Source organism: Cuculus canorus, chromosome 13 (assembly GCF_017976375.1).
Source record: "Cuculus canorus isolate bCucCan1 chromosome 13, bCucCan1.pri, whole genome shotgun sequence".
Lineage (NCBI taxonomy): Eukaryota > Metazoa > Chordata > Aves > Cuculiformes > Cuculidae > Cuculus > Cuculus canorus.
Genome location: NC_071413.1, coordinates 20130610 through 20157681, shown reverse-complemented (window position 1 = coordinate 20157681; position 27072 = coordinate 20130610). Strand labels below are relative to the sequence as shown.

Genomic DNA, 27072 nt, shown 5'->3' with positions numbered 1-27072 from the left:
TGGTTCCCATGAAAATATATGCTTGAATCTGAAGCAGAATTTTAGCCTTTAATAATACTTTCTCATGGTTTCATGAAAGCCTCTAGGTGTGATAATACTGCCTTAACAAAATAGCACATAGATAATTTGAGACACTAAAAGACAGCTAAAAGCTTTGTATGCATGTGAACTTCTCTGTTAAGTGGTTGTCCAGAAGACTGGAAGAAAAGCAGGTGAAAGCAAGTACATCTCAAGTGCTACAAGTCTACACTATTTTCCTTACTTAGTGTATTTTCTGAGAAATGTATGGTTAACCCTCGAACAAAATTGTACACTGGCTTTTCTCTTATAGCAAGGGAAACAGTAGCTTGTTTTCCCAAGTGGAACAAACTCATGTATTGCTTCTCAGCTTCCTTTGAGAATGTGCAGTATAATGCTTTTGTTAAGACTTAACTGTGGTTCTGCTGATGGTTCAAGAGGATTTAACAGGAAAAAAAATCACCATTGGTCAAGTTAAGAAAAGAGAGCACAAGAAAGGGAGAGAAAGAGAGAGGAAGGAAGATCCAAGAATGGATTATTTCACGTGGCAATTCTGGTTGATTGATAGAGGAAGGAATAGCAAATAGATTTATACTTGAAATACACTTTAAATAGTTGATATTCTTTCCCAGTAGGCTGAATTTCACAGTAACTGCGTATTACATGAAATACTTTTATACCACTATTTTGCTCCTTAAGTGCTAAAGTTAAGCTCCAAGGGTAAGCTCAGGAAATAACAGTTTTGTCTCTGAAAGCCAAGTAACTATGGGGGGTAAAAATTAACGGAATTGTGGGGACTTACAATCCTGCAACAGAAAGAAAAAAACAAAATAGGAATTAATTTTCTACATTAAGGCAGCTTTTTTTGCAGAACTGTGTTTATATGTGTATGCACACACGACCCATTGGCTGTGTAAAAATCATCTCTATGAATGTGCACACATAGCATGTCAGGCTGTTGTTGATTACTGTGATGCCATAAGCAGTGGTTTAGGAATATTTGAGCAACAGCTCAACGCACTGACTGGTGCTGTTATTCTTTACTTATGTTACCATAATGCCAAGAAGCCATGGTTGGGGAACTGAATGTGTGAGGTGCTCAAAAAGAACAGAGATTCCCTCCTCTCAAAAGAACTTATCCTGCATTATTCTTGTTGAGGCTTCTCCTACCAGAACTGGACAATGGTTTGTGGCAATAGCATGGATATTTTCCATCCTGTAGCAATCTACTACTAAATGTATGATGGAAATCTCTTCTGGAATACAGCCTCACTGGGAAGTCTGTTCTTACTCTCAGTAGATGTTGTGGATGTTGATTTTGAGGACCCAAGATTTTCCTGATGCCATTCTCTGAAAATTCACTTTACCGTAGCTAATTGCAAAGCTTCTCCCGTAAACACCTAGGTCTGAATAGCTGTGTAAAATACCATAGGCTCTCTTTCCTTTATAGCCACCATTCTGTGTGTGAACCCTCTGGGTTCTTTCTCACGGTCTTGAAGAGGAAGCATTGAATGTCTCTGCCATTCATTCGTAACTGGACAAGTAACAATGTGAAGAGTTCCGCTGTGACTGGACTGCCCACAGTAGGGGTGGATATGCACAAAATATACTGGTCTCATTCCTGTCTTACAGCAGTGGACCACAAGAGATTTCAGTGGGCTCCATGATAGTGAAACTGTTGTAATACGATTGTGAAAGAGCAGTCAGTTTTGGTTTTCTCCTTTACTAGGTACTTATTTCTTAGCGTCTCTTCTTCCTTTGCTCTTCCTGTTGCTGAAGATACATAGCTGGTACAAAGCAATATCTTGTTCTAAATGAATACTGAGACCATGTGGTGGTGGTTACTGGTACAGGGAGCCCCCATTATGGACACCATTGTATCTGATTTTATAAATGCTAGAACAAAAGGTCATAATTTTATTTCCTCTCAATGTCTAAGTATGTAAATTCAGGCATTAGGTTAGGCATTAATGACACAGTGGAGAGGCGGCGATTTGAAAGTCATTTCCTTTTCACTTTGTTACTAGCCTACTTCTATGGGTGATGTACTGCCAGTAAGTTATGAAGTAGATCTTGCACGTTCTAATGGGTATGCTACGGAGAAGTTTTTGGTTTTAAACCTGCACAAAGCCCAGTCTGCTGTGCTTTTGGATTCTGTAATCTGTAGTTGTGTGGTTTTTTTACTCACGCCAGAGCTCTAGTTTAAACCTAAGCACTGTCTGAAAGAATCTAATCTGTTCCAAAGCAAAAAAATAAACCCACCATGCTTCAAAAAAAGACAACCATAGCTTTTCAGATTGATGGGATGCTGGGTCAATAGGAAAGACATCCCTTTGTTTTACTTTGGTGGCTATATTTTATCCCAGTTCTTCTAGGTGACTGTTCTATTAGTTGATAGCTGAGACTGAATTGCTGTTTTATTCCAGCTTTGCCAAATAAAGTTGCATGTGCTCAGCTTCCCTGCAAATCTCGGTTTAGCTGCAGTCCACCAAAATCCTGGGATCTCAAAGGCTGACAACAGACTTGCCTCTGAGTAGGAACAACCAAGTGCCGAAGTCGTGATTGCAGGTATTTACTGGGGAGTGACCTGTGCTGCTTTTCAGGAGCATCTGAAAAGGCTCTCATTTTGCAGTTTGATGCATGTTGATGTATTTACGATGTATGCAATGCCCTCAGTCAGACACATGGTGTGAATGTTGGGGTTGTCCTGTGCAGGGACAGGAGTTGGGCTCGATGATCCTTGTGGGTTCCTTCCAACTCAGGACATTCTATGATTATGTCTGAAAGTAAAACTACTGTACAGTCCTGATGTGTGTGTCTTTTATGGTCTATGTGCTGTGTAACCACTAGCTGTCATGTAGAAACAACACTATTACTGCTGTTTAGCTTTGCTAAGAGGTATCTTGGGTTTTGAGAAAGTGAGAGGTGGGGAAAGGAAGTGAGAAAAAATTAAAATAGAGCAAAATAAAATAACGCAGTAAAGCATGTTATAAGCACTGAAAGTTTTTTGCACTTTGACAAACATTCCATGTAATGAATTTAAGAAACAGACATCTGCACACTATTTGACACCAGCTGCTTGGCAATGTAATTAATTGATTCTATCACAAAAGCGCTTTCCTAATTACATGGAAAACAGTCTTGTGAATGGTACTCAGAGGGTCCATTTGCTGTCCTGTGAGCACTGTGCAGGACGCTTCTATGTTCAATCCTTCCATCAGAAGCAGGGATTGTGATCCGAACAGCGTTTATGGACACTTCCCTCTGTATCTAGGTACAATATGTGGACGTCCTGTACTCAGGAATGTTTAGGCTCAGGAAGTAATCCGGAGCCTGCTTTCCCAGGGTCAAGCTTTAAGCCTCAACCAGAACAGACCCTTATGAAGACACTACCATCTTCCCTGTGACAGTTTTTCTTCTTTTGTGAGGAGTTACTCTCCCCATAACTCTTGAAGTTCACAGAAAACTGCCTAATAAGCTGCTGGCGAAGTCCAAGGAGCTGATTCAATCCCCCTTTTTACGTATAAAGCTATTCTTGCTAGCTGGTTTTGTTTTAGCAGAGATTAGGGAGTGCTCCAGCTGGTTTATGGTGATGATTCCTTCTCGTTAGAGCAACTGTGGCAGCACTGTCTTTAAAAGACGTAGCTCAATGTGGAGAAAGGAGCTGGTCTGCAGCTGCAGGATACAAATGCCAGGTGAAGTACTGTACACCGCGGTAGATCCTCTCAAATCTTAGTAAGATTTTAGGCTTAAGTTTATCACTGGCCTCTGAATAATTTCAGGCTGTAAGCATTAGATCACTGATAAAAACATTACTCCAACAACAATTTACTTTAAGCAAGAAATAGGGATTTAAATTCCAGCATATCACAATTTTCAGTTTTCATCATTAAGAATAACTTTGACAAAGGCTGTTTTCATGGACGATTCTAAGGATAGAATATGGCTTTGCTTTCTTCATTTTTTTATGCTGAAATTATTCATTTGTAACATGAAAAACATGGAAATTTTAACCTGTCTATATACTAGTTTTACATTATGATTTATGATGAGAATTTATAAACTTCCACCCCAATGGAAACTAATTTCAAAAAATTAACAACTAACATCTGCTTAGCATACATTGAGTTATTTTTAGTCAAGAGATACCATACTGCATGGCAGAAATTTGGACTATATCTTTTGTTTGGGTTTGAAAAAGCCCAGACAACAGCTGTTTTCCTCCTCCTCCTTTCCAGTTAATTCATCATAACTACAGGCAATAATAGGCTCTACTGCACACTAGTAATGCGCATTCAGAAACGTACAGACTTGTGATAGCACAGCTTGCTGCCAGCATTTTGACACTGTGATCCCAAAGGCTTTACAGTCTTTAGGCTGCTGTTTTCTAGATTTTAACTCCGATTTCCCATTAATAGTTACACTTCTAGTCTTTAAATTTTGTTGCTTAGAGAACAGTTGATTCTTGAGCAATTCTGACTCAGAAAACATTAGGTCAGCTTTTGTCTTTGAAGAAACAGAAATTTAGCAGGTGGTCAAAACTGTCACTGGCATTTTGTGTGTGAGAGAGCAGGGGACTGCAGGTGTGGCCTCTAAGTACACAAGGGCAGATGATGGCCATGCAAGTTTTACTAGTGACAGTTTGACAGCGGTAGCTCTGTAGTATGCTACAACTGCTTGTTGTTAAAAAACAAGTTTAAGTGACTTACAGTTACGAAAAGTGTTGTAGGTTGTTGAAATAATTGTATGAAAATAAGTCTACACTATTTTTCTATAGAAAATCCTTTCAAATTTTTAAAGAAGTGACAATCCTCATGTCTTCGAAGACATCAAAATAAGAAAACAACATTCTGATATGAGAGATATAGTTGCATTTGTAATCAGTTTCCTTTTCATCAGTTTCCTTAAACAGCATGACAGTTGTCCAAGGACACACAAAGTAAGCAATGGATAGGTTATACTATTGAGACAAGCTTTGAAGAGGTCTATTTCTAGTGCTTTAACAGAAAATATGCAATAAGGGATCTGCACATCCCTCTTGGTACCTGGTTTTTCACCGTGTATGGGTTTCATATGAAGTACATGAAGTTTTTTCTTGGCCAAAATAAAAAGATAACTAAATTTCTGAATGGAGATGCCATTAACTGTGAAGTAAATTTAACAAGTATAGTATGAGACATGATAATGATAGCTAATATGTAAAAGCCTAGTATTTTCACTTATGCTTTATGGCTCGAAGGTATAATAACACTGTTCAGCTGCTGCATTCAGCCGGCATCACACTTTCTTGGATCCTGCCAAGAAATTCTAAAATATATTAGGATGAACTGAACCAAATGAAGGGAAGTATTTTCTAATTTATGAGCTATGTATTTAGATGTTAGTATTACAAAAGCAGAAAGTTAGAAGTAAGAACAATAAATAATTCAAGTGGAGTCCCTCTATCTTTAGAAAGAAAAAGAATAATGATACATACATATTTGTGTACATGTATACATATGTACAATATGTATATATACATATTGTACAATATTACCTATAGGTTAGTCACAAAGGGATTTTTCTTAATACACAAGTAAGTTTTTCTGGTGCTCTTTTAGCCACATGTTCTGATGTGACTTCCTGATGTAAATGCTAACTGCATATGGAAACCTCTCTGTGAGCTTTTGAATCCCATTCAGCTCTGCCACTGCCCTGTCCTTTATCTCCTTTATCACCAGGTAGCAGCATGATTCCGGATGGTATGAGGCTGAGGGACACGGCACACCAGATCTAATTGCATAGCGTTTGGTGTAGATATTCTGTTGGTGCTCATCTTCTAACAGATCTCACTGTTACTCAGCAAAACCAACACACGACAGAGGTGCTTTGGCACCTGTCTTGTCTGAAGCATTCTGTGTCTGTTAGGTATATACAAAGCGACAGATGCTAGTGCTGCACTGGATGACACTCTGCTTTTGGGTTCAGCTGTGAACAGCAAATCAGTCTTTCCATTGAAAAATAATGAATTTTTCCTCTAGGCAACTTCAGATTTGTGTGTGCTTCTGCAAGCATTGTGAATGATCTGTTGGCTTTGGTTTTTTGAGCTCTTAACTACTGTGATGCATTCAGAGCAAACCTTTGACTATTTGACTAGTTTTTTTGTCAGCCTTCATTGTTGTCATTTTTTTTTTTTTTATAAACACTGAACTGGCAGCTTTGCATCTAGGAAAAAAGTTATATTTACATATATTAAAAAGGGTTTGTTGCCTTTCACTAGTTACTTTATGCATACCTGTATCCAACAGCAGAAAATAACGCACGCCTATGTGCCATGTGAGTTGCTGAAGGGTTTTCATATGATCATCAGAACTGATGCGTTCCCATTAAATCTCTTGTGACCGCTTCCAGTGTGTTTTCTCACAGAAAAAAAAACAACCCACATGTCTAGCTCTGATCTCTGCTGATTAGGAATTAAGAGCATAAGAACATGAGGTCTTGCCTAAATTCAGGTTTTCTGTGTCCTCCCACGCACGTTAACTGTAGCCCCTCTGAATTCTCAGTTATAAACTAATCATCTGTTGTGCTCCGTGGATTCAAACACAATCCTGCTTTACTTCATGGACTATGATCTACAGAGTGATTGTGCTGCATGAGTGCTTGAACTCCCCTGTAACACCAAGCAGGGGGTTGTGACCAGCACGGATGTGTGGACCAAACAGTTGAAGTTGAGGGCTGCTGCCCACACTCTGCATGTTTCAGACGATTACTTTGGATTAGCTCTCTCTCGCCTCCATGCATCTGAATGCCTGTTAGAGAATGGAGTGCACTTGGCTCAATCATAAAACTCAGTTTTTGGTTTACTTTCATCTGAAGTGTATTGCCAATAGTTGGCAACCTGCTCTCCCCATTGTAACGTCTGGTTTTTCTCCAAAATTGCTGCTCCTTTCCTCTGTGTACAATGTCGTATTAACTAAAAATCACAACTCTGCAAATATTTGTACCATGTAGAATAGAGGTCTGAAACTAATATCCCCTCTTGCGCATTTATAGTTACAAAATGGGTATGTTAAAATGAAGATTTCGGAGTTAGAATTGTAGCTTGAAATGAACAAACAAGCATAATGAGCAAAAAGGAACAGAAAAAGCTGAGGTGGTTAAATCGCCAAGTTTGCTAGTAAACAGCAGTTGCTGAGATTACCACACAGTTTTGTTAATCCAAAATCCTCCAACTTATTTGCAACAGATATGGTTCTAAAACAAATGTGTAAAACCATGTGCCCTGTTTACAGAAGTTACCCTATGACTCCTATAATGCACTGAGTATCTCTGACTTGACAGTAAGTCTTGCTTCTCCCCTGCCCAAGTATCATTTTAATCAGCTGGCGGTTTGTTTGTTTATTCACATTAACATTCCCAAATGCCCAGCCAGCAGCCACTGCTCTGTAGAGCTGCCAGTGTCTAATTGTTTCCAGCAATGACGACTGCCTTTTTTAGGCATTTTTTTTTTCTTTTCCCTCCTCAGCTGGCATCTCGGAGCAGCAGCCTTCACAATCTATTAGCTTAATGCATTCTGAGCTTGACCAAACCTTCCATTCCCACCACCGCTGGTATTTGTCTACTGTGCTACTTGAAATCAGCATGCAGTATAAATGACTTAGACATATATGAATAAATAAACCTCTAAATATTGATATCCTTGCAAAACCAGATCAAATCTAACATTTAGAACAGAATATTGCTACAAACACTGATTCAGTGAGAAAACAGATTCACATTGAAAGGACATTGTGTCATGACTGAGGAGAGTGAAAGGTAACTCACTGGAGCATGTTAGTTTGATGGACATGTAGTCTCTGCCACAGTCCTTCTTGTAGTGACAGCGCAGCCAGTTTAAGAGGCAGAGTCCGTCACCACACTGCAGTTCTTCTTTTTTACATGGCAGAACGCTCTGCTCATCTGAAATGAGAAACAAGAGATGACTTTGTGTAACAAGCAACTCCTTGCTGAGTAACAAAGCCCACATGCCTACTGCAAGTCAGTCTTACCACTTCCGAAAGCCCTTGGTGGGTGAAAACACTCTCTCCTCTTTGTCAGATGTGAAAAGTGTCTCAGACTCAAAACAGTTTTTTTCTGCACTGTTCCTGATTATTTAAAGAAAGATTTCAAGCCAAATGAGGTCTAGGTGAAGCACAGCAGAGGAATCACAGGGGTACCATGTCTGAGGCACCCAGCCTCCTGACTGACTGCCATGCCTTAATATCCAAACCAAAACAATCCATCTTTGCCCCAGCCTAACACACGATGGATGAATGACAGGAAAAAAGATATCAGCTATCTTGCATAGGTACTTCTTAGCTGGTAAGTAGAACTCTCTCACAATCCCTTTCCCGTTTGACAATTAATCAGTGTGATAGAGCGAGGAAGGGCTTTTTGACTAATCTTGGTACATCAGCTTTAAAATTCATTAGAGTACTAGAGCTATATTCAGGTTACTTTATGTGAGCAACTTAAAACACAGAAAAACATGACTGGCCAGCTTTAATTACTTTTCTGTCGTAAGTTAGGGAAAACTGAAAGTTGAAGTTAGGTGTAACTTCAGACTATTTCTCTTCATCAGGTCTGAGCCTGATGGACAACAGGTTGTCTGCAGACAATTAATTCAGCTGCATAAAGTAATCATATGAAAAAGTAAAAGTAGAATAAATATTCTGGAAATCGTCTTGGAGGGAGTCTGCCCCTTCAGCCCCAAGAACAAAGACAGATATGAGATTGGATGAAAAAAATGATGCTACAAGAGAAAAGAGCCAGTGCAGTATCTTGTTAGCAAGAGTCACTGCTAGGTAATGGACAGACACTAATCCAGGAGCCAGGACAGCTATGTTTTCTTCTTAAATTGCTATGTAATCTACAGCAATTAATTTTTCTGCTAACCTTTTTTTCCTCTTCCCAACTGTTTCGCTATCTAGACTACTACAGTCTGGACGGACAAGGCCAGTTGTTTTGTGCAGGACCTACCACGATAAAGCTTCAGTCTCAGTTGGGTCTCTTAAGTGTCCGCGTGGCACTGGTATAAGTAATCCTGTAACAGTTTTGCAGGTAATTCAAATTAAAGCTAGGATGCTGAAAACCTGTAAATATCAAATGCTTACAGAGCTGCTTCCCATAAACCATAAAACTAAAAAAGATTAATTGCCAATAGGAGAGATTCAGAATTTTTTTTTAAAAAAAAAACAAACCCAAAACCTGTATGTATTTCTCTTTCTTTTGATAGTGCTTCTAATGAAGATAGAAAACAAATGGAAGTCCTCATTTTAATGATAGAAGTAAGGGGATTAACACACTTGCAACTAAAAACAGCAATTAAAAGATAAGAAACTTAGAATTAAAGAGGCCAAAGAAACACAGTGTCACAGAAGCACTATTTGCATTAAGAACAGACAGTGATTGAGTGGCTTTGGCTGGAATGGCCTCCGGTGAATTATCTTCGCACGAGTCCTTTATGGCTGTAGGTGTCTCAATGTCATTATTTTAAAAATCACTCTGAGAGATTTCGGGAAGTTGTAGCAAGATATGTATTAAGTCTTGGAGTTGAAATCCCTGTTTGAGTAAGTGCTGTCCAAGCCAAGTGAACTGCTTGCTTCTGCCAGCTCTGTTCTTAAGGCCAAATTTTCCAAACATCTGAAGATAGAGACTTGTTAAGTAGGTTTATCAAAAGCTAACTATCAATTAGTTGTCTACCTCTTCTTGAAATATGCTCTGCATAAAGACACTTGTGCATCTACTGCATTTTCATGTGCTTGAACCTATGGCTCAATTACAGTCAGTATATAATAATGACATGTCAGACTGCAAGAGTTAATGGTGCTCAGAATCTCTAAAACTATCATCTCTGAAAGGTTTCTCAGTACGGCTGCTTGTTTGATGCAATCCCCTTCAAAAACTTAACGCATTGTTTCCATTTATATGATAGGGGCTTGGGTTGGATGATAATCTGTATTTTTGCATAGTAGTTGCATCGGAAAGAATTTTAATCTATTCTTCTCACTGCTAAAAAAAATCAAGAATGAGAGGTAGGAGTTGGGGGAAGCTGCTGAAACTAGTGGAAATGAATGATTTGGAGTTGTCAGCCTACATCCTCATAAAAGAGGATGAGAAATTATCAGGCTTGGAGAGAAGCTGTTACCTTCCTTAGTGCAGATTCCAGTTTAATAAATGTAAAAAATCATTCTTGATGTAACTCAGATGATTTCAAGCCATCATAAAATAGATTGATGGCAGAAAGATACTGAGCAGGATATAACTTATTAGGGGAGAACAACAAAGAACTCTGAGGTCTGGTTCTGGTGGTATCCTTCCCTTCTGCACAGCTGGAGTCATTAGAGCCTGAATTGCAGCGTGTAAACCTGTAGGGAGAGGTGGGTGCCTTCACAAAACATCCACACTTGGGGAGGAAAACATCAGTGACGGGAAAGAAAGAGCAGATGATTCTGAGGATTAAACTTCGCTGTGCACTCAGAAGAGGGGGCAACTAGAGCACGTGTTTCCCTCGCTGCCTGGCGTCACAGACATAGATGGTTTCTGGCATTCTCTGTTAGAGAAGAGAGACTGGTAAGGGGCAGGAGATGTCTGTGCCTTGATCACTGCTGCTTCTCAATGCATTCTGCGAGTGCGAAGGAATGCTCTGCTGTGGGGTGCAGAAGTCCACGTGCAGATCTGTCAGTCTGTCTCATAAACTTCCTGGTGTGGTCTCACCAGCGCACAGCAAAGCCGTCATGCACAGGTTAGAAGCAATCTCTTGTCTTTCTCTATGTCTCAGAGCTGGTGCAGCCAGCAGAACCACTGGTAAGATACTTACGCAAGCCCTGAATCACCCAGTTCTTCACCTGTTTGAACTGAGGCAAGAGGCTCTGATTGTGCATACGAATGTGAAGTTCCCTTCACCGAGTACTGGCCTCTAGACAGCTGGGTTAAACTGGCTACGTTGGAGACCATCCTGGGGAAAATACAGGATTTTCCATCAAGAACAAGAGCTACAGACTCCCCAGTCTACAGCAATGGAGAGAGAGATTTGTGTTTGCTGTGTACAGAAAGATTTCCCTGTTTGAGTAGAAGCGTGTTCTACTTTCCGCTGTTGTCCTGGGGTCCCAGAGTGCAGCTAGCGGTGCTGCAGTCAGTCACACATGGCTGGCAGCCAGCTGTGCTGTTGCAGCAGGAGCCCAATGCTGTGGGACAGTGGCCTGTGTCCACTCAACGGCCTGCTGGTCTTGGGATCAGGGTTTTCTGCACTCGTCCTTTGTAGGAAGTATGTCCTTGTGTCTGGTGTAGGTGGATTTTCATGCAGAAAGAGAAGAGCGCTACAGTATGAATGCTTTTGTTCCTCCTCGATTTTGTGAGATAATTCTGTTTACTAACTTTGTAAATCTATAAAGGTTAGAACGCATGAATCTTAATGCTAGATTTTAAAATGCTGTCTACATATATTATAGTTTTGTTTTTCCTGATTCATGCATCCAGATAAACGTTTTACATATCTTTGGACAATCCTTGTGCTTTTAGATGTAATGGCAGAGACATAGTTCAATACAGTTATCATAAAGATTTACTAATGTGTAAGTACATAATTCTATAGTCACTTAATAGTGGTAAAATAACTGTCTTTATAGAATAACTGATGTGTATTGGCAGTCTGGATAATTGACTGAAAAATCAGTTGATTTCTTTGCTTTTACCTGTGCTTAAAATCAGTTTCTTCAGAGACGAATCTCACAATTGCTGGGGAGGAGGAGGAGGCAGCAGTGGCATGCGGGAGGGGAAGGCGGTTTGGGTAGAACTGTTTGTCTGCCATTTCATTTCTCTGCCAGTTTTGGGTCCCCTTCAGTTAAGTATCACAAACACTGACTGAGGTTCATGACTGCTGATTAATAGTGACTCATACTCATTGTCACCAATATTTCCTGAAGATAATTTTGAGTTTTTACTTTAAAAACCAACCAAATGTACCTGACCAAAAAACACTCTTCAAAGAAAACTTAATGTTTCTGTCAGAAACATCTAAAGCAACAAAGCTAATGGCAAATTTTATTTCTCATCTGAAAGTTCCATTAAATGCTGGAACTGTCAGCCTGCCTTGGTGCTGTGTGGTTGAAGTCCCAGAGGTCCACTCCTGATGATTAGCTTGCCCAGACTTGGCTTGCCTGGCTTCACCCCTTTGTTCTCTATGACATGCAGTGTTCATGAGGCATGGCTGACTCTGTGCGAGAAAAGCTGCAGTCCTGCTCCTGGGCCTTTGTGCTTGCTTAGGAAATTTGGTGCTGGGAGAGCAAACAGCTCCAGCACCTGGCAGACATGAATTCTGTACAGCTGAAGAACCCACTCTGTATTCTCCTTCCTGGAGGACACAGGGACAGCTTGAGATAACACCAGTCTCTTTCCACGTTCACCATAAAAGTGTACCACAAGCCACAGTCTGGTTTGTTGTTTGGGTTTTCTGGCCTATTGCCCACCTGGTACTTTGTTACTATTGTCATCTATTATCGTCAGTAGAACAGTTCACATTCTAGGCATTAAACATGACTGCCCTTGTGCGGGAGGCCAGAACATCAGGCCTGGCTGAACTGTACTGACTTAAGGTCAAAATAAGACAAAAACATTGTCTTAAGAACACTTACTTTGAAGAGACATAAGCACCCATTTGGAAATTAAGGCAAGACTCGGACTACTCTGAACTGTTTGCTCTAACAGTTCTGTCACAAAACCCCACTAATCTGAAGTTAATGCACAAAGTTGTCTTGCCATGAAGTGGTCTCTCTGGAAGGAGCAGTGGTAGGCAAGAACCTGAGCTCAACGGTCAAGGAACATGAAAGTGAAGAATGGATAAGAAAGGACGTTATTCTGACATGAACCGCCAAACTAAACTCATACTGGCTACATATGTAATGAAGTATCATCTCATGCACAATTTAAAACCAACAGTTCTGTGGGAAATAAATGGCATTTTTTCAATATTGACTTGTAACAACAGAAGCACAGTACAATTCTTTTTTTGCCAAGACTTCAGGCACTTCACTACTAAATGAGCAGACTGATACATGGAGCTACACTAATGTAAGCATGTACAGTTGACTGTCAGTTTTGTATTGTTCGTGTGCGTTTTCTGACTCGGGTGATGCCGGCTGGTCATCTGTTAAGTAGTCAGAGTGGGAACAATTTTAATCAGCGACTAATTGTGCACTTGCTCTTGAGTCCAATTGTTTTTTTTCTAGGAGTTTAAAGGATTACCAGGCAATCGAAAAGACAACACTTTGCATTTAATTGGTTTTGCACTGCCTTCAGCTTTACCTACCAAACTCTACTACCAGTTGCCAAAGTGCTCTTGGGGTTAGATCCTACAAATACTGAGCATTGGCAGAAGCCGGTCTTGATGCTATCACTAATGTCTCCAAGTTGGTGGGTTGTGGCAGCAAACTTGGTAATATGTTGAGTGAATGACAGCAGCTGCCTGACTTTCCTGTTCCTTTATATATGTTCCAAAGGAAACAAGATAACTTTTCCCTTTTCTTTCTTTAAGCTTCATACAATTTCTCACCCATGATGGGCATCTTAACTTAAGAGTTGTTACTGAAGTCACAGTCTAGTTACACATTTCAGCACAGCTTTTCTTGAGCTGCAGCACTTGCTCTGAGAGGTATCTTGATTGTTTTAAATGTTGGGCATATATTTTTATCATTATGCATCCTGTCATCTAAGAGACTGGACACACTGCTCTGCCTCCCTGCGTACATGTGGTTTTCTGCCAAAGCAGGACCAGCGACATGGGCACAGCTGACTCCTATAATGTCATTTCCTTTTCAAACAACTTTGATGCAGTAACGACAAAAGTCAGTCAGGTGTCAGGAATTGTTTTATTTTAATGTCTGGAATTAATTTTTAGCTGCATTTGTTTCACTAGTGAGTGCCAAAACGATATAAATCATGACTTATGTCAGTGTGCTCTATTTGTAAATCAGTTTAGCAGCAATGTGCTAATTTGTTATTATGGGAGACAATGCTGAAAAGAGGGATTTTTCTTTTTTTAACAAAAGGAAATATTGAAGTACTTGTACCTGACGCTAATTTTATGGTCCTCTATTTCAGACAGTTCTCTCCCTCATTTTGGTGGGTTTTATCTGTATAATGATCACAAGGGTAAGCCCATTTCCCTTAACTCGGTTGTTTTTTTAGTCAGGAAGCTATTTGCTTTTTAATGGATTGATGTGTATCTGCTGGAGGACTTTAAATATACTATTCCTACAGCTTTACATGACCGCAGGGCATGCTGTTAATGCAGTTAAAGAAGAAAAAAGAGACTACTTACAGGGACTGGAATAATTGCTGCCTATTCCAATTCGGATGGAGCTTCCAGAGATGAGAGGAAAATGGAAGATAAGAACTGTGGGGAAAAATGTAAAACGAGGTCCTTGTTAGCAGTTTGTTTGTGCCGGGCAGCGGGTGCCAGCTGCGGGCACGCGGGGCGCCCAGCGCGCACCCACTCCGCGCGGCAGCCCCAGCGGACGCGCGGGTGAGGCTGAACGGGGTGAAAACCCAAACAAGTCATCGCTCCCGACTTCCAGGAACCGCTCCAGGTCAGGAAACGATGTTCTGTAGGGCTTTAACGCCTCTGAAGAGTCAGCCCCCCACGTATAAACAGGAACGCGTTATATAAAGATGGTAGTTGTTGTCGTGAGCCGCTCCCCCGCGCCGGAGCGGGCACCCGCCCCGCCGAACGGGGACCGGAACGGGGACCGTCCCCGCTCCGCCGCACCTGGCGCCCGGGAGGCCTCACGCCGCGCCGCAGCCAACTTGTTCGGCGGGGGCTGCGCGCGGAGCCCTCGGCGCGGGGCGGGGGTTCCCGGCGCGGGCAGCCTTACCCGAGCCCAGCGCGGCCGCCGTGCTGTCCATGCGCCGCGGCCCCCCCCGCGGGCCCGGGCCGCCCAGCCCGCCGCGCAGCGCGCTGCTTCCCAGCATCCTGGAGCCGCGGGGCGGGGAGGGGCGCGGCGAGCCCGCGGAGCGCACCCCGAGGGCTGCCGCAGAGACAGCCTTGTCCTCGGCGCGTCCTGCCAGCCGCTGGGTTTGCTTGGGAACAGAGTTCTGCTTAGCTTCAACTGGCAGCTGGAGTTACACTGGCCGAGGGGACACCTCATGGCTCTCTACAACTGCCTGAAAGGAGGGGGTGCAGAGGAGGGAGCTGGGCTCTTCTCCCCAGTGTCGGGACAGGACAAGGGAATGGCCTCGAGCTGCGCCAGGGAAGGGTCAGACTGGATATCAGGAAAAAATTTTTCACGGAAAGGGTGGTCGGGCCCTGGCAGACGCTGCCCAGGGAGGGGGGGAGTCGCCATCCCTGGAGGGATTTAAAAGATGGGGAGACGAGGTGCTCAGGGACGTGGTTTAGTGGCAGATAGGAATGGTTGGACTCGATGATCCAAGCGGTCTTTTCCAACCTGGTAATTCTGTGATTGCACGGTTCTTTCTCCCCGGCACACAGTGGCCCTACAGGCGCTGGCACAGTGGTCCCGCTGCTGGGACTTGTGACTGCGGAAAGGCCTGGATGCTCCATGGGGGCACAGGCACTGTGCCTTGACTCCTCTGCCCCAGGGTGGCTCTGTAGTCTGGTGAGCGAGTTCCTTATGCTGGAACAACTTTGCCGTCAATATCTGGGCTGTTTCATTTCTCTTTGGTTCAGCAGTGGTGCATTCAGAGTTCTCATGAAGTTTGGGGTGGATGTGAAGCTTGTGAGCTCTGGCCTTTCTGTAAAGAGCTTCCTGCTGTCATGGAACACCTTTTTTTTAATTTTTTTTTTTTTTTTGTCTTTTCTGTTTAAATCCACGTAAGCATTAAGTTGAAAAGAATGGTTACTGGACATTTATGTTTACTTATGGCTTTTTACCAAAACTGAACTATCTCGGTTTTCACTTAACACATCTCTACTCTAAAATCCCTCAAAGCACTGCTGCAAAAGTTACCTTACGATTGATTTCTTCAACCCCTCAGAATATCTAATTATTTGACAGACTCTTCAATCATTTTAGCAAATGGAAACTGTATGACTTCATTTTAAAGCTCGTTGTTTAGTTATGGCATAAAGATGTGGATCTTCACACACAGACAAAAAGCTGATTTTCTCTATGTTAGTTTTTTTGGATATCATAGTATCATAGATTGGGTTGAAAGGGACCTTAAAGATCATCCAGTTCCAACTCCCCTGCCATGGGCAGGGACATCCCACTGGCTCAGGCTGCCCAAGGCCCATCCAACCTGGCCTGGAACACCCCCAGGGATGGGGCAGCCACCACTGCTCTGGGCAACCTGGGCCAGGGCCTCACCTCTCTCATGGTGAAGAAATTCTTCCTAATGTCCAGTCTAAATCTGCCGCTTTCCAGTTTATACGCGTTCCCCCTTGTCCTATCCCGACCAGCCTTTACGAATAGTCCCTCTCCAGCTTTCCTGTAGCCCCTTCAGGTACTGGAAGGTCGCTATAAGATCTCCTCGGAGCCTTCTCTTCTCCAGGCTGAAAACCCCAACTCTCTCAGCCTGTCCAATATGTATCTATTCTCTTGGCCTCATTCTATATATGAAGAGTAGCGTATGCATGTAATGATGTACGCAAGAGTGTTAAAATATTGTCTACACTTTATATTTCAGAAATTTCTAATATTTAGCACTTACGCAAATTTTGGTGATGGTGTCTTTCCCAAACGGGACCTTACATTTAGGTAGAGTACTAGTATTATTAACTTTAATCCTGAAAGACTTGAAGTCTTACGTTTGACTGAAAAATCCACCCTTACAATAATGACAATTCTAATTGTACAATTGACAACTACATAAGCTGACAAACTGTGGCAAATAGAGAGATCTATACAACTTCCTTTGGATGCAGGGAAATTGCTTTGTTTGGCAATTCTGCAAAAAATCCCTATTTAAACTTGACTTCAAACCCCTTTCTGTGACAGACTTGTCCTTTATCTCCAGTAGGAATTGCAGCTACTTCTGAGGCAGAGAACATTTGTTTCTGGGTCAGACAACACAAAGTACAACCTACCATCCGTCAAAGATGGCAGAAATACCCTCACAATTTACAGTGACTGTGTTGGTACATATCGGTGCTCAGCGTGCTCCTCTGGAATCACTGAAATGCTGTAGATTTTACTCACCCTGCTAACTCCCAAGTCTGTATCGCGTGCACAGCTTTCCCCTTTTATCCCATGTGTTGTTCAGCTTTTCACGGGTTCCTATTTTTCTCGTTCAGCTGTGCCCCTGAATGAAACCTGGCTGTGCTGCAGACTTCACGCCAGACTGTCATTGGTGCACTTGTGCAGTACCTCAGCAGCGTTGTGTTGTGCCGGGATGGTATTCTGAGTGGTTTACATTATTACCTGTTTCTTTTTGCTGCATCTGTTCTGCTTAATTAAAATAGATTTGTGTTGAAGAAAATTTTCCACAAATGAATGAATTATTATGGAGGAGTCTCAGGGCCTTTATTTGGGAGATCTGGAACAACAATAAAAATTTTCAAGATTTCCAGCATCTGTTTGGGTTGACTTGTCTTTCTCATAGCATCACGAACTAAGGAGGAACAAAGCAGCATCTCTCTCTGGTGGTTTACGGCCTATGTGTCCAATCTCAACTCTGTCACTTTCTCGAGAAAGTTTTTTCCCCGGTCGTTAGATGCAGGGAGCTCAAGTGTATTTAGGTGGAGTTCAGAGTGGCATTCCTTATGGACAGAACTGTACCGAGTCATCATCCTCAGTGGATGTTTCCCAATTTACTGATAAGTTGAAATGAGTGAGAAACCCTTGCTGGAGACAGATAATTTTATTCTTGGATGATTTTACATTTTCTTCGTTCTAGGGACTTCATTATAGAACTGTACTGTCAGTGCAGTCTGCTGAAGTGACAGCCTTCAACCCAGCTTTTTGCCTCCTGTGGCTTCATTTCAGGTGCTTGGAGCTCATTGCTGAACTCAAGTGTGGTAGCTGCTGTGCTACCCACCTGGACTTCTTGTGACAGCCAATTTTTTGTAAGGCAAAGTAAATTTTATTTCTATAATGAGTTCTATTTTCAGTGGAGAATTTTCATGTACTAGTAACGAGACATTTGGGGGATACAGTTCATCACATCTTTTTTTTTTTTTTAAGGAAAAGGTGGTAATCAAATCACTGTCAGTTCAGTTGGATTATGCAATTAGTCTCAGATAAAACGCCTCAGGATGAGCAGAGTTGATTAATTATTATTTATGGGAACAAGCAAGTCTTTTCTGTGTAGAAAATATGCCTGGTTGGTGGGGACGGTGTTGACCTGGTAGCAGTGAGCTTTCGTCAGTGCTAGCTGCTGTAGGAGCCGCATCCCCACCTGTGTGCAGATAGATTCCCCTTCCCATTTCTTGGACAGGGTCCTGTGGCTCAGCTGGCCCTGCACCTGCGCTAGGCCGGCAGTGCCGGGCATTCCCAGAGCTCTCCCCTGTCTTGGCAAGCCACTTACACCAGGCCCTGGGCTGAGGTTTGACCTTATTGGTTTTACCAAGCTGCCTAAATCTGCTAAAGACAAAAGAGATCGGGAAAAGAGGGACTGGAATTTGATAGGAAGCATCTCATCTTTTCACAGCTCGCTGTATTCTGGAATGTAATAAAAAGATTCCTTTCAGGCAAAATTTTTCGTATTATTCTCTTTTGAAAAAGCCCCACAGATGTTCATTTTGCTTTCTCAAAAACGTACTTAAAATACGAGAAAAGACAGTCATTCTTGTATGGAGAGTCTTAACGCCGAACTTTTATTTTCAGCTTAATTTTTGTGAAAAGCCTCACAAATTTTGAAAATGTTTTTCAGATATTTTTAACGTCATATTCCATTAAAGAATGGAGCAGCAGTGATCCTTGTAGACATAAATTTGTGCACTAATTGGATTGTGCGCTTAGATTGCATATTAGCAAATATTTCTTTACTGACAGAGTGGTGAAGCACCAGCAGAGGCTGCCCGGGGCAGTGGGGGCGTCTCCATCCCTGGAGGGGTCCAGAAAGTATGTAGACATGGCACTCTGGGACATGGTTCAGCAGCCACGGTGGTGTTGGGCGTCAGTTGGACTGGAGGAGCTTAGAGGTCTTTTCTGACCTTAATGACTCCATGAATTATTTTTTGCTCTCCTTGCTCCCATCATTCAGTTGAAGACTTTTCCTGTTGATCTTAGTGTAGGTTGGAAGGGGCTTCTGGGGGCTGCCTTGTTCATCCTCTGAGTAAAAGCAGATCCAGTTAGAGGAGGTTGTCCAGAGCCTTGTCCAGTTGAGTCGTGGATATCTCTGAGGTGGGAGACTCAAAAATCTCTGGCCTCTACTGCCATAAAAACTATCCTCATAGTGATTTTTTTCCTTATATTGCTGGATTAAGGGCACTAATTCATTGGTAGGTGGAAGGCAGGGATCGAGTACTCTGTGTCTGTCACTCCTCTGAAGTGATTTTTTGGATCCAGCTTTGGTTCCTGTTCTCACAGGAGAGAGGTGTTGGGTTTGTATTGGAACCTGCTTAGCTGAGCTGAGCCTCTGCTGAAGAGTGGTTTGGAAAGTCTTTTTTTTCTGTTCAATAACTGGTTTTACACTGGGCCCATTTATAGAAGTCAAAACCCTTTTACATTTCTGTATCGTGACTATAAGCAACATGTATTTTTGGATGTTGTTGCAGTATAGGTTGTTTGATGTTAAGTGCTGCGCTTACAATCGATGAGCCCACTCGCTGCTGAATGTGAAGAGAAGCAGTTCTGGCTAATTTCAGGTTCAAGGCAGCTCCTGTTTGCCTTATGCAAGAGATTATTTCCCTGCCTGTGGAGCTGCTTGCCTTGACTATAGTGAGTGGGATCGGCCTCACATGGGCAGGGGTTTTACTTTATTTTAAACGGGAGAATCTCGGATAGTACATGCATACAGTAGCTTGGGTTTTAGCACAAACACAGTATAATTTCCTTTGTTCTGGCCACTCTGCATGTGGTACTTAAGGATTTCTTGTACCAGTGCCTACATTTTACTTTCTTCATTTTCATGGTTGTCTTTTTTCCATTTTTCTGCTGTCTTTCAGGTAGGGCTAATGGGAAGCAATGAAATCGGTTAAGGTTTTGAGATCTGTTGTGAATGGCATTCCTGAAGGGTTAGGATGAGTGGTTAGGTTTTAAAATTATTTTCTTAATGTAATATTCACTAAATCACATTTCTAAGAAATGCTGTGGGGAAGACAGTTTTCAGGTTAGCAGTTTTTAAGCACAGATTTGAACATGATCGGAGTAAAATGGATTCCCAGCAAGATCCTAAAGATTTTTTTATTTTGGACTTATTGTAGAATTACTAACAAAAGGGAATTCCTCTGTGCTAAAAGCTATTTTAATGAAAAAGATGGAATTTTAAATATATGAAGTAACTGTGCAGCTTTTTTTTTTCAGTTAGCATTTATAGGACAGGTACATTTATTTTGAAAAATATTTTCTAGAGATTTAAATCAAGTGATTTTTAGCACTTTAGGCATAAAATCTGTCAAGAGGAAAAAATAATTTTCAATTATTTATGCAGGTGAAATATATCAATAAAAAATATTTGGCCCAAAGGCCAAAGCTGCAGTCTTTTCTGTGCCATGGGAAGAAATGAGATCTAGAACGAAGAGGCTCTTCGCTTTGTTTCTGTAGCTGCTACATCCAGAAAGTACTCTGCAGGAGTTTTATGTCACACCCACATACTCAGAGGCTATTTTTCTGATTTATAATGCTACCAACTGTCTTTTTCTATGGAATAAAAGACGCTCTTAAGACTTTGGAATGGGGCCAGATTTAATTTCTTAATTTATTCACCTGCTTGCAGACTTTTGAGGAGTATGGTAAATTATGCCATCATTGCATTCTGTATGTATAGGTTTTTTTAATATTCATGTATGCATTAGGAAATAATTTGGTCTAAGATGGTTCTTGAAAAGCCAATAACATTTCCCCTGACTGTCTGTGATTTCAATCTTCCTGATGCCAACTGAGTTAATGTTTAAAGGATGTAGAAGGGGAAATTTGATCTCAATGTTCTTCTCCCTCATTCTGTGGCTCCTTAATTAAATTTATAGTTAATTATGCAATTTATTTTGTGTTGACCTTTCAAGGACCTTAAAGCATCTGACAGAGTCAGAGTCTCAGTGTTTATTTCCATGAATCCTTGTATGAACTTATTATAAGTTCTAATGGTACTTTTGGGATTCAAGATGGCCAGTGGATTACTAACAAACGATAACACATGTGTCCCTGGGGATATGTTACTAAAATGTATACAAATACATAGAAATACATACTGGATTGTGTCTTACACAGTGTATAATAATACCGGTAATATTAGTAATTCTGCATGTCAGAACGTTACAAAACATCTCATGTGTTGTAGGTTCACTCTTTGACATGAGTGTGCTCAGTGCTGCAAATCCTGTGTTTGGATTATCAGATCCACTTGTAGTCCCATAAAATACTGGCACCTGTTCCTAATGTGAGGGATATCTGTGGTGTTGGTGGGGACCAGAGGTGAAAGCTGGTTCCTTGATGCAGAGGCCACGTCTGGTATGGGCAGAACTGGGCTTTGGTGCAGAACCTCGCTTGTGTGCACTGCACGGTGTAAATGAAGTGAGAGGAAGCTTCGTACTACAGACTAGGTTCATGGACTGGTGAAAAGACTGCTGGTTGGTGTAACCCTTGTGGTGGTTAGGGTTTTTATGATTGATTTCTTGATTTTTTATGGATGGACACCAAAGTTGTGATTTACTGTCAGTAATCTTTTTAAAAGGCTTTTGAGAGAGAGGCCTGGGGAAGAAGGCAAACTGTACAGTGTCGTCAGCACAGGCAAGCATATGAACCTAGCAAAGCGCTTGCTAACCTAAATCAAAAGTACAAGTGAGTAAAAGCGAGTATGGCAGCAAAAGGAAATATATACGTGACCCCAAATGGATTTTATCTTTCTGAAAATGTTGTGCATTAGCAAGAAATTCATAGTGCACCTTGGTGAAGTACAAACCCTGTAGTTCATTGTCTTTTGTGTTTTACAATAAATACACGAACTAGTATCTCTCCATTTTATTGCTATTTTATTTCTGAAGTGTTTGTAAATCTGTGGGACATCTGGAAGGTGGTAAAAAATTTATAAATACGCACAGGCGCAGAGTTCCTCACTGGAACCGTGAATGTTTTTCGTAATAGTAAGGAAGGGATGCAGACTGGAGATCACAATGCTCAGGGACATGGGGATGTACCCTTGGCTCAACTGAAACCCAGTTTCACCATAACTGTTCTTGCAAAAGTGAGGGTAAAATAAGGCCCAGGCAGTAATGCACAGCCATGTATGATGGTGAGGCTCCTGCCCAAGAGGAGTTGCTATGAGAAGTAGAAACCAGTGACAAAAAAGAAATTGATAGTGCAAATGCAGCCAGATTTCATGTGAAATAGATGGAAAAAAAACCCCAGCACCCTCCAGGTTGTGTTTCTGCCTGTGTCCTGGCAGAGTGGCACCACTGATGAAGTGAGACCTGTTTAGTTACAAACTATTAATGTTTAAAGTAAGGATGTAACATACTCTCTTGTTTAATAGTTCTAATCTCTGGAAATACCAGTCCAGTAGGATAAGCAAACTGGCAGTTAATTTAAGACGTCAAGATCAGAGAAATTCATTTGCTAGGGAAGAACAGCGCAGTGATGAATACTCCGGAGAAGTGGGAAACCAGGGGAGCTAAGTGGCTTAGGCAGTTCATTTGCAGAGAGATGTAAGGTGGGCTTGGGGACAAAAGGAAGAGAGCAAAGCAAAGAAACAGGAGTGGACTCTGAGGGTTGTACAGTACAAAACATTTGTACTGGGGTTTAGGATAAACCTCCGTCTCTGACAGCTTGGCCACAGTGTTTAATGCAGTGGAAAGAGCAAACAATTACGTAGTAAAACTATTAAACAGGTAGCGAAAAGAAATCGGATGAACTGGACTGCTGCAGCCCTTGAAAGGCTGTTGAGTGAGACCATGTATAAGAGATGAGCTGCAGCCCTTTCTCATCTTTGCGTATCCTTTTGACAAAACAAGATCATCTCAAAAGTGTGGCTAAAATTATAAAGGAGCAGTTGTGAACGAGCACTCTAGCGTACAGGTGAGCAGAAGCCGGTACAACTGGCTGCTGTCTGAAGGGGAAAGCTACGATTGAGTGTCAGTGGAGGAAAGAGAAAGTAATTGAAACGGAAGGACGCCATGGGCTGCTTGAAGTACTGGCTTGTAGTCACAAAGGAAACTTTTGTGTTCCTTAGGACTTAAAAAGATAATTGACTTTCCTCAAAAGCCCAATAGAAAAGCCGAAACAGTGGGAACCACATGAGCCCAAGTTGTGTCTCTGCCACTCCTGCTCTCATTACTTTACATTACAAGCTGGGCAGATGAGCATGGCTATGGTACTAATCCCGATGTGCCCCAAGCTTAGCTGAAAATGTACTGACTGTCAAACAGAGGCCAAAGAAAGCAAAGGGCAATGAGGTTTTGTTGGGGTTTTTATTGCTTTTTGGTTGCTAGCCTGAAATTGTCTTTTTTCCGTGTGTGTGTTTAATTCCAGCATATGCTTTGTATTTTAGTGTTTGGAATTTGAGTGACTCCTTTATTCAGATTGCTGAATATCAGTAAGTAGCTGTCATTAAAGTACACATATGAATATCGTGTGCAGATTCTGACCTCAGTCTCCATTAGCTCCAGTCCTACTTTGTTTCAGAGGTCCTACAAAAAGACAGATGCCAAGGGAGCACAGGTCTACAAAGGGTCCCACGGTGAGCATCTGTGAAACGCCATAAATGAAGTGTTTAGCTTACTCTGACAGGCTTCAGACCTGAGCACTCTTGCCATGCTTTGTTTAGAGATTACTTCATTTCTGGAATATTTGGCTACAGAAATGGTTTTTTTCCCATATGCTCCAGCAGTTAGCTTTTCAGATCTGCTACACAACAGAGTAAGCAAGCACACTGTGGAAATAAAAGCTGTTGTCCCAGATGTCTGTGTTTTTCCTTTCAGATCATCCAGTGTCAGAAACAAGGATGTGATCCAGTGCTGATGTGACTGGGAGCATAAGGCACCAGTAATATGGCATTTACTCATGCATTTCTGTTCTGCGGCTGTGAGGAAAAGCGATGAGGGCAAATCCTATATCCTCTCCTTCATTTTAGATTTTTCACTGCCACTAATAATACTTTAGCTACTGTACATCTAAAAGGCCTTTGGTCTTGGGAACATAAGGGTGGTTGTCATGGCAGAACAAAAAACTGTCTAGAAGCCGAGTTGTGACTGTTGTGGACAGAAATTCTGTCCCTTTTGTAGTCTGTTCCCGCTGCCTCCCCCGGGACTTGCCCAGGCTGTGTATTCTGGTGTGGCTGCAGCTGCAGTGCTGAGCGCAGGCTTGTGAGTGATGCTCGTGGGCGGTATCCCCAGTCAGCGTCATTTTCTGTTCCTCTGGTGGTCACCTGTGTTTAAGAATGTGGGCATGCAGAGAGAGCATAACTAAATGAATTGTAGTATGAATTGCTGATTTCTGAGCTAATCTGAAACTACCTCAGAGTAGTCCCTGCATGTGCCACAACTGAAAAATTTTATATATTTTTATAAATATGTAAATATTTATAATATGTATAAATGTATGAATGATACAAATATAATATGTAAATATGTATGTGTATGTAAATATACACATACAAAATAATGATTCTGTGCGATCTCTACTACCAGATTTTGAGATAAACTCTATGAAGCCATTCTAGCAGATTATACTACCAGAGTGGTTGGTTGTAAACTCTCAAGGTTTAAGGAAAGGGAACATGTGGATTTTGAAGTTCTAGATGCGTTTGCTGTCTTGACAAGGAAAATGCTTTTCTTGTCCTGTAAATGCAACAAACGTTAATAACGGAGAAAGAATGAGTACAAAGAACGCAATGCCAGTTTATCTAGCTGATTTCCAATGGCCACCAGCTTCTTTAAAATGGAAGAATGCATCTGCTACGAAATGATACGTTACATAGACAAAGATATTCCTGTGATAATTGTCCAGACAATAGCTGGTATCACATTCTTAAATGCTGCCATTTCTCTATTTACTGCTTTTTTGTCAACGGGAAAGCCAGTGCAGTGACACACATGTGCACCTGTTATGGATAATGCTGATAAAATCAGTGATGGCACTGGATATTTCAGTCAAAATTAAAAGAATCCCAGTGAATATCTAGGGAGACTGTCTCTGTGAAAGAAGAAAAGCGTGAAGAGAGTTGGTGTGTGCTATGAAAAGACAGGAAGCCCTTTTTTAGGTCTTGTATGCATTGGGATGACATTCCTTGTGGCAAGGACAGCAGTGACCACTGTTTGTAAGCTGCTTGCTTACTGTGTTCGTGCATTCGCCTGAGATGTGAGTGTGGGCTCCTGTGCAATTGTTGCTCCGAGTCCAGCAGGGGAACCATCTCAAGCTGTGGAGATGGTGAGACTGCAGTGTTGCTGGAACACCAAGACCTTTATTTCCCTGGATACTGCTTGTTCTGTGGGGTTTAGCTTAAGCCCCAAGGGAAGCAGAGGGAGGGATGCTGAACAAGTGAAGATTTTGTGTATTGGTGATCACTTCTCAGGATGCAGATCCTTCCTGCTTCTCTGGAACCTTCCAAAAGTGTATGCACATTGGCTGTGAAGTGACTATTATCAAAACAGTAAATTTAAAGTATGGAGTGATCACATATTCAGTGAAAAAGCACTAGGGAAATGCATTATTTAACACATTGCCTCATGATGGTGTTTAGTCTGGAGCTACTGGAGCTAAATGCAGCCTCAGTTGTAATTATATATATGTGCTTCACCGGTGAGGCTCCCGTAAAAGGATTTCAAAGCCATGCTGAGGACAGTGTTATTACACTGATTTTCTATTACTTTCAAAATCATTTTGTTTCTGACAATATGAACTGACAACAAAATGAAAATGTGTCCCACCCACTTAGGGTTTTTTGTACATGTTCTTTCTTTCTTTTCCCTTTAGCTGCCCCATGTGAGAGGCTTGATCTTAAGCTGAGTAGAAACCAATATCCAGCTGCATTTAAATGACTGCAGACGTAAGCCTGTGGGGCAGGAGCTCCGGGATGAGGCAGAGTAATGAAGAGCACTCCTTTTATTGATGGAAACGGATTAGTGTTGCTGTGAAGACATTGTTTGCAGAGTGCATCCTTCCCGAAGCAGCTTTTAGGCAGGCTGTACATGACCTTGGATTTGGGAACTGTATGGTGCTTCCCCAGGAGCTCTTGTGATCTGCATGGATGAAATGAGTGCAAAGGAGAGGGAAACTCAGGGAAACTGGGCAGGTCACTGCCATTATCTATATGGGCTTGCTCATGACTTTAGAAGCTTACACAAGGTGCAGAAAAAGCATACCTTTGTCTGACATTTAGTGTTTCAAGTTTCATTACATAAAGACAGCCATGCGAGGTAATTCACTCAGAAATTCTTATCGAAGTGATCACTTGATGAAAATTATCTTCCTGCCATTGAGTGGAATTAATATCTAATGCAAACTTTTTCCCGATGTAATGAGACACAAGACGGTGTAAAGCTGTCATGCGAATAACGTGTTTTACTATATTTTGCTAAGTTAAGAAAAATTTGAGTGATCCGACCTTATTTATTCCTTACAGAAATACAGGCCTACAATCATCACCTATGTTTTAGAGTGTGCTGTTGAAAAATAAACAATTAGTTGAGCAAATAATCCACAATTATTTGACAGATCTTTGGGCTGTTACATGAAAACCACGATTACTCATAAGAAAAATCGGATCCTAGGGAAGCTGTAGCTAGAGATGGGATTAAGCAAAACGTCTCAATATTTAAACATGGTATTAGAGACCGAGAATAAATAGCAGGCGACTGATAATAACCTTTGTACACAAATGGCATAGATCATGTCTTGTTATTGCAGATGAGTCAATCTGAACCTGCAAGCTGATTGGCACTGATGGGGTCTGTGCTTCGCTGGTCAAATCTGTGCTGTGATGCTCTGT

General features: G+C 41.6%; 1 protein-coding gene across 1 annotated transcript in view; it reads right to left on the bottom strand.

Moving 5' to 3' along the window:
* The window catches only part of BEAN1 (brain expressed associated with NEDD4 1), a 53369-nt gene extending 38206 nt beyond the window's left edge, over window positions 1-15163 (bottom strand). The window contains exons 1-3 of the mRNA XM_054078852.1: window positions 14907-15163; window positions 14354-14428; window positions 7822-7956 (exon numbers count right to left, since the gene is read on the bottom strand). Of these exons, the coding sequence (XP_053934827.1) occupies window positions 7822-7956; window positions 14354-14428; window positions 14907-15003 (307 nt within the window). The 5' untranslated portion in view covers window positions 15004-15163. The remainder of the gene's footprint in view (window positions 1-7821; window positions 7957-14353; window positions 14429-14906) is intronic.
* Window positions 15164-27072: the final 11909 nt, after the last annotated feature.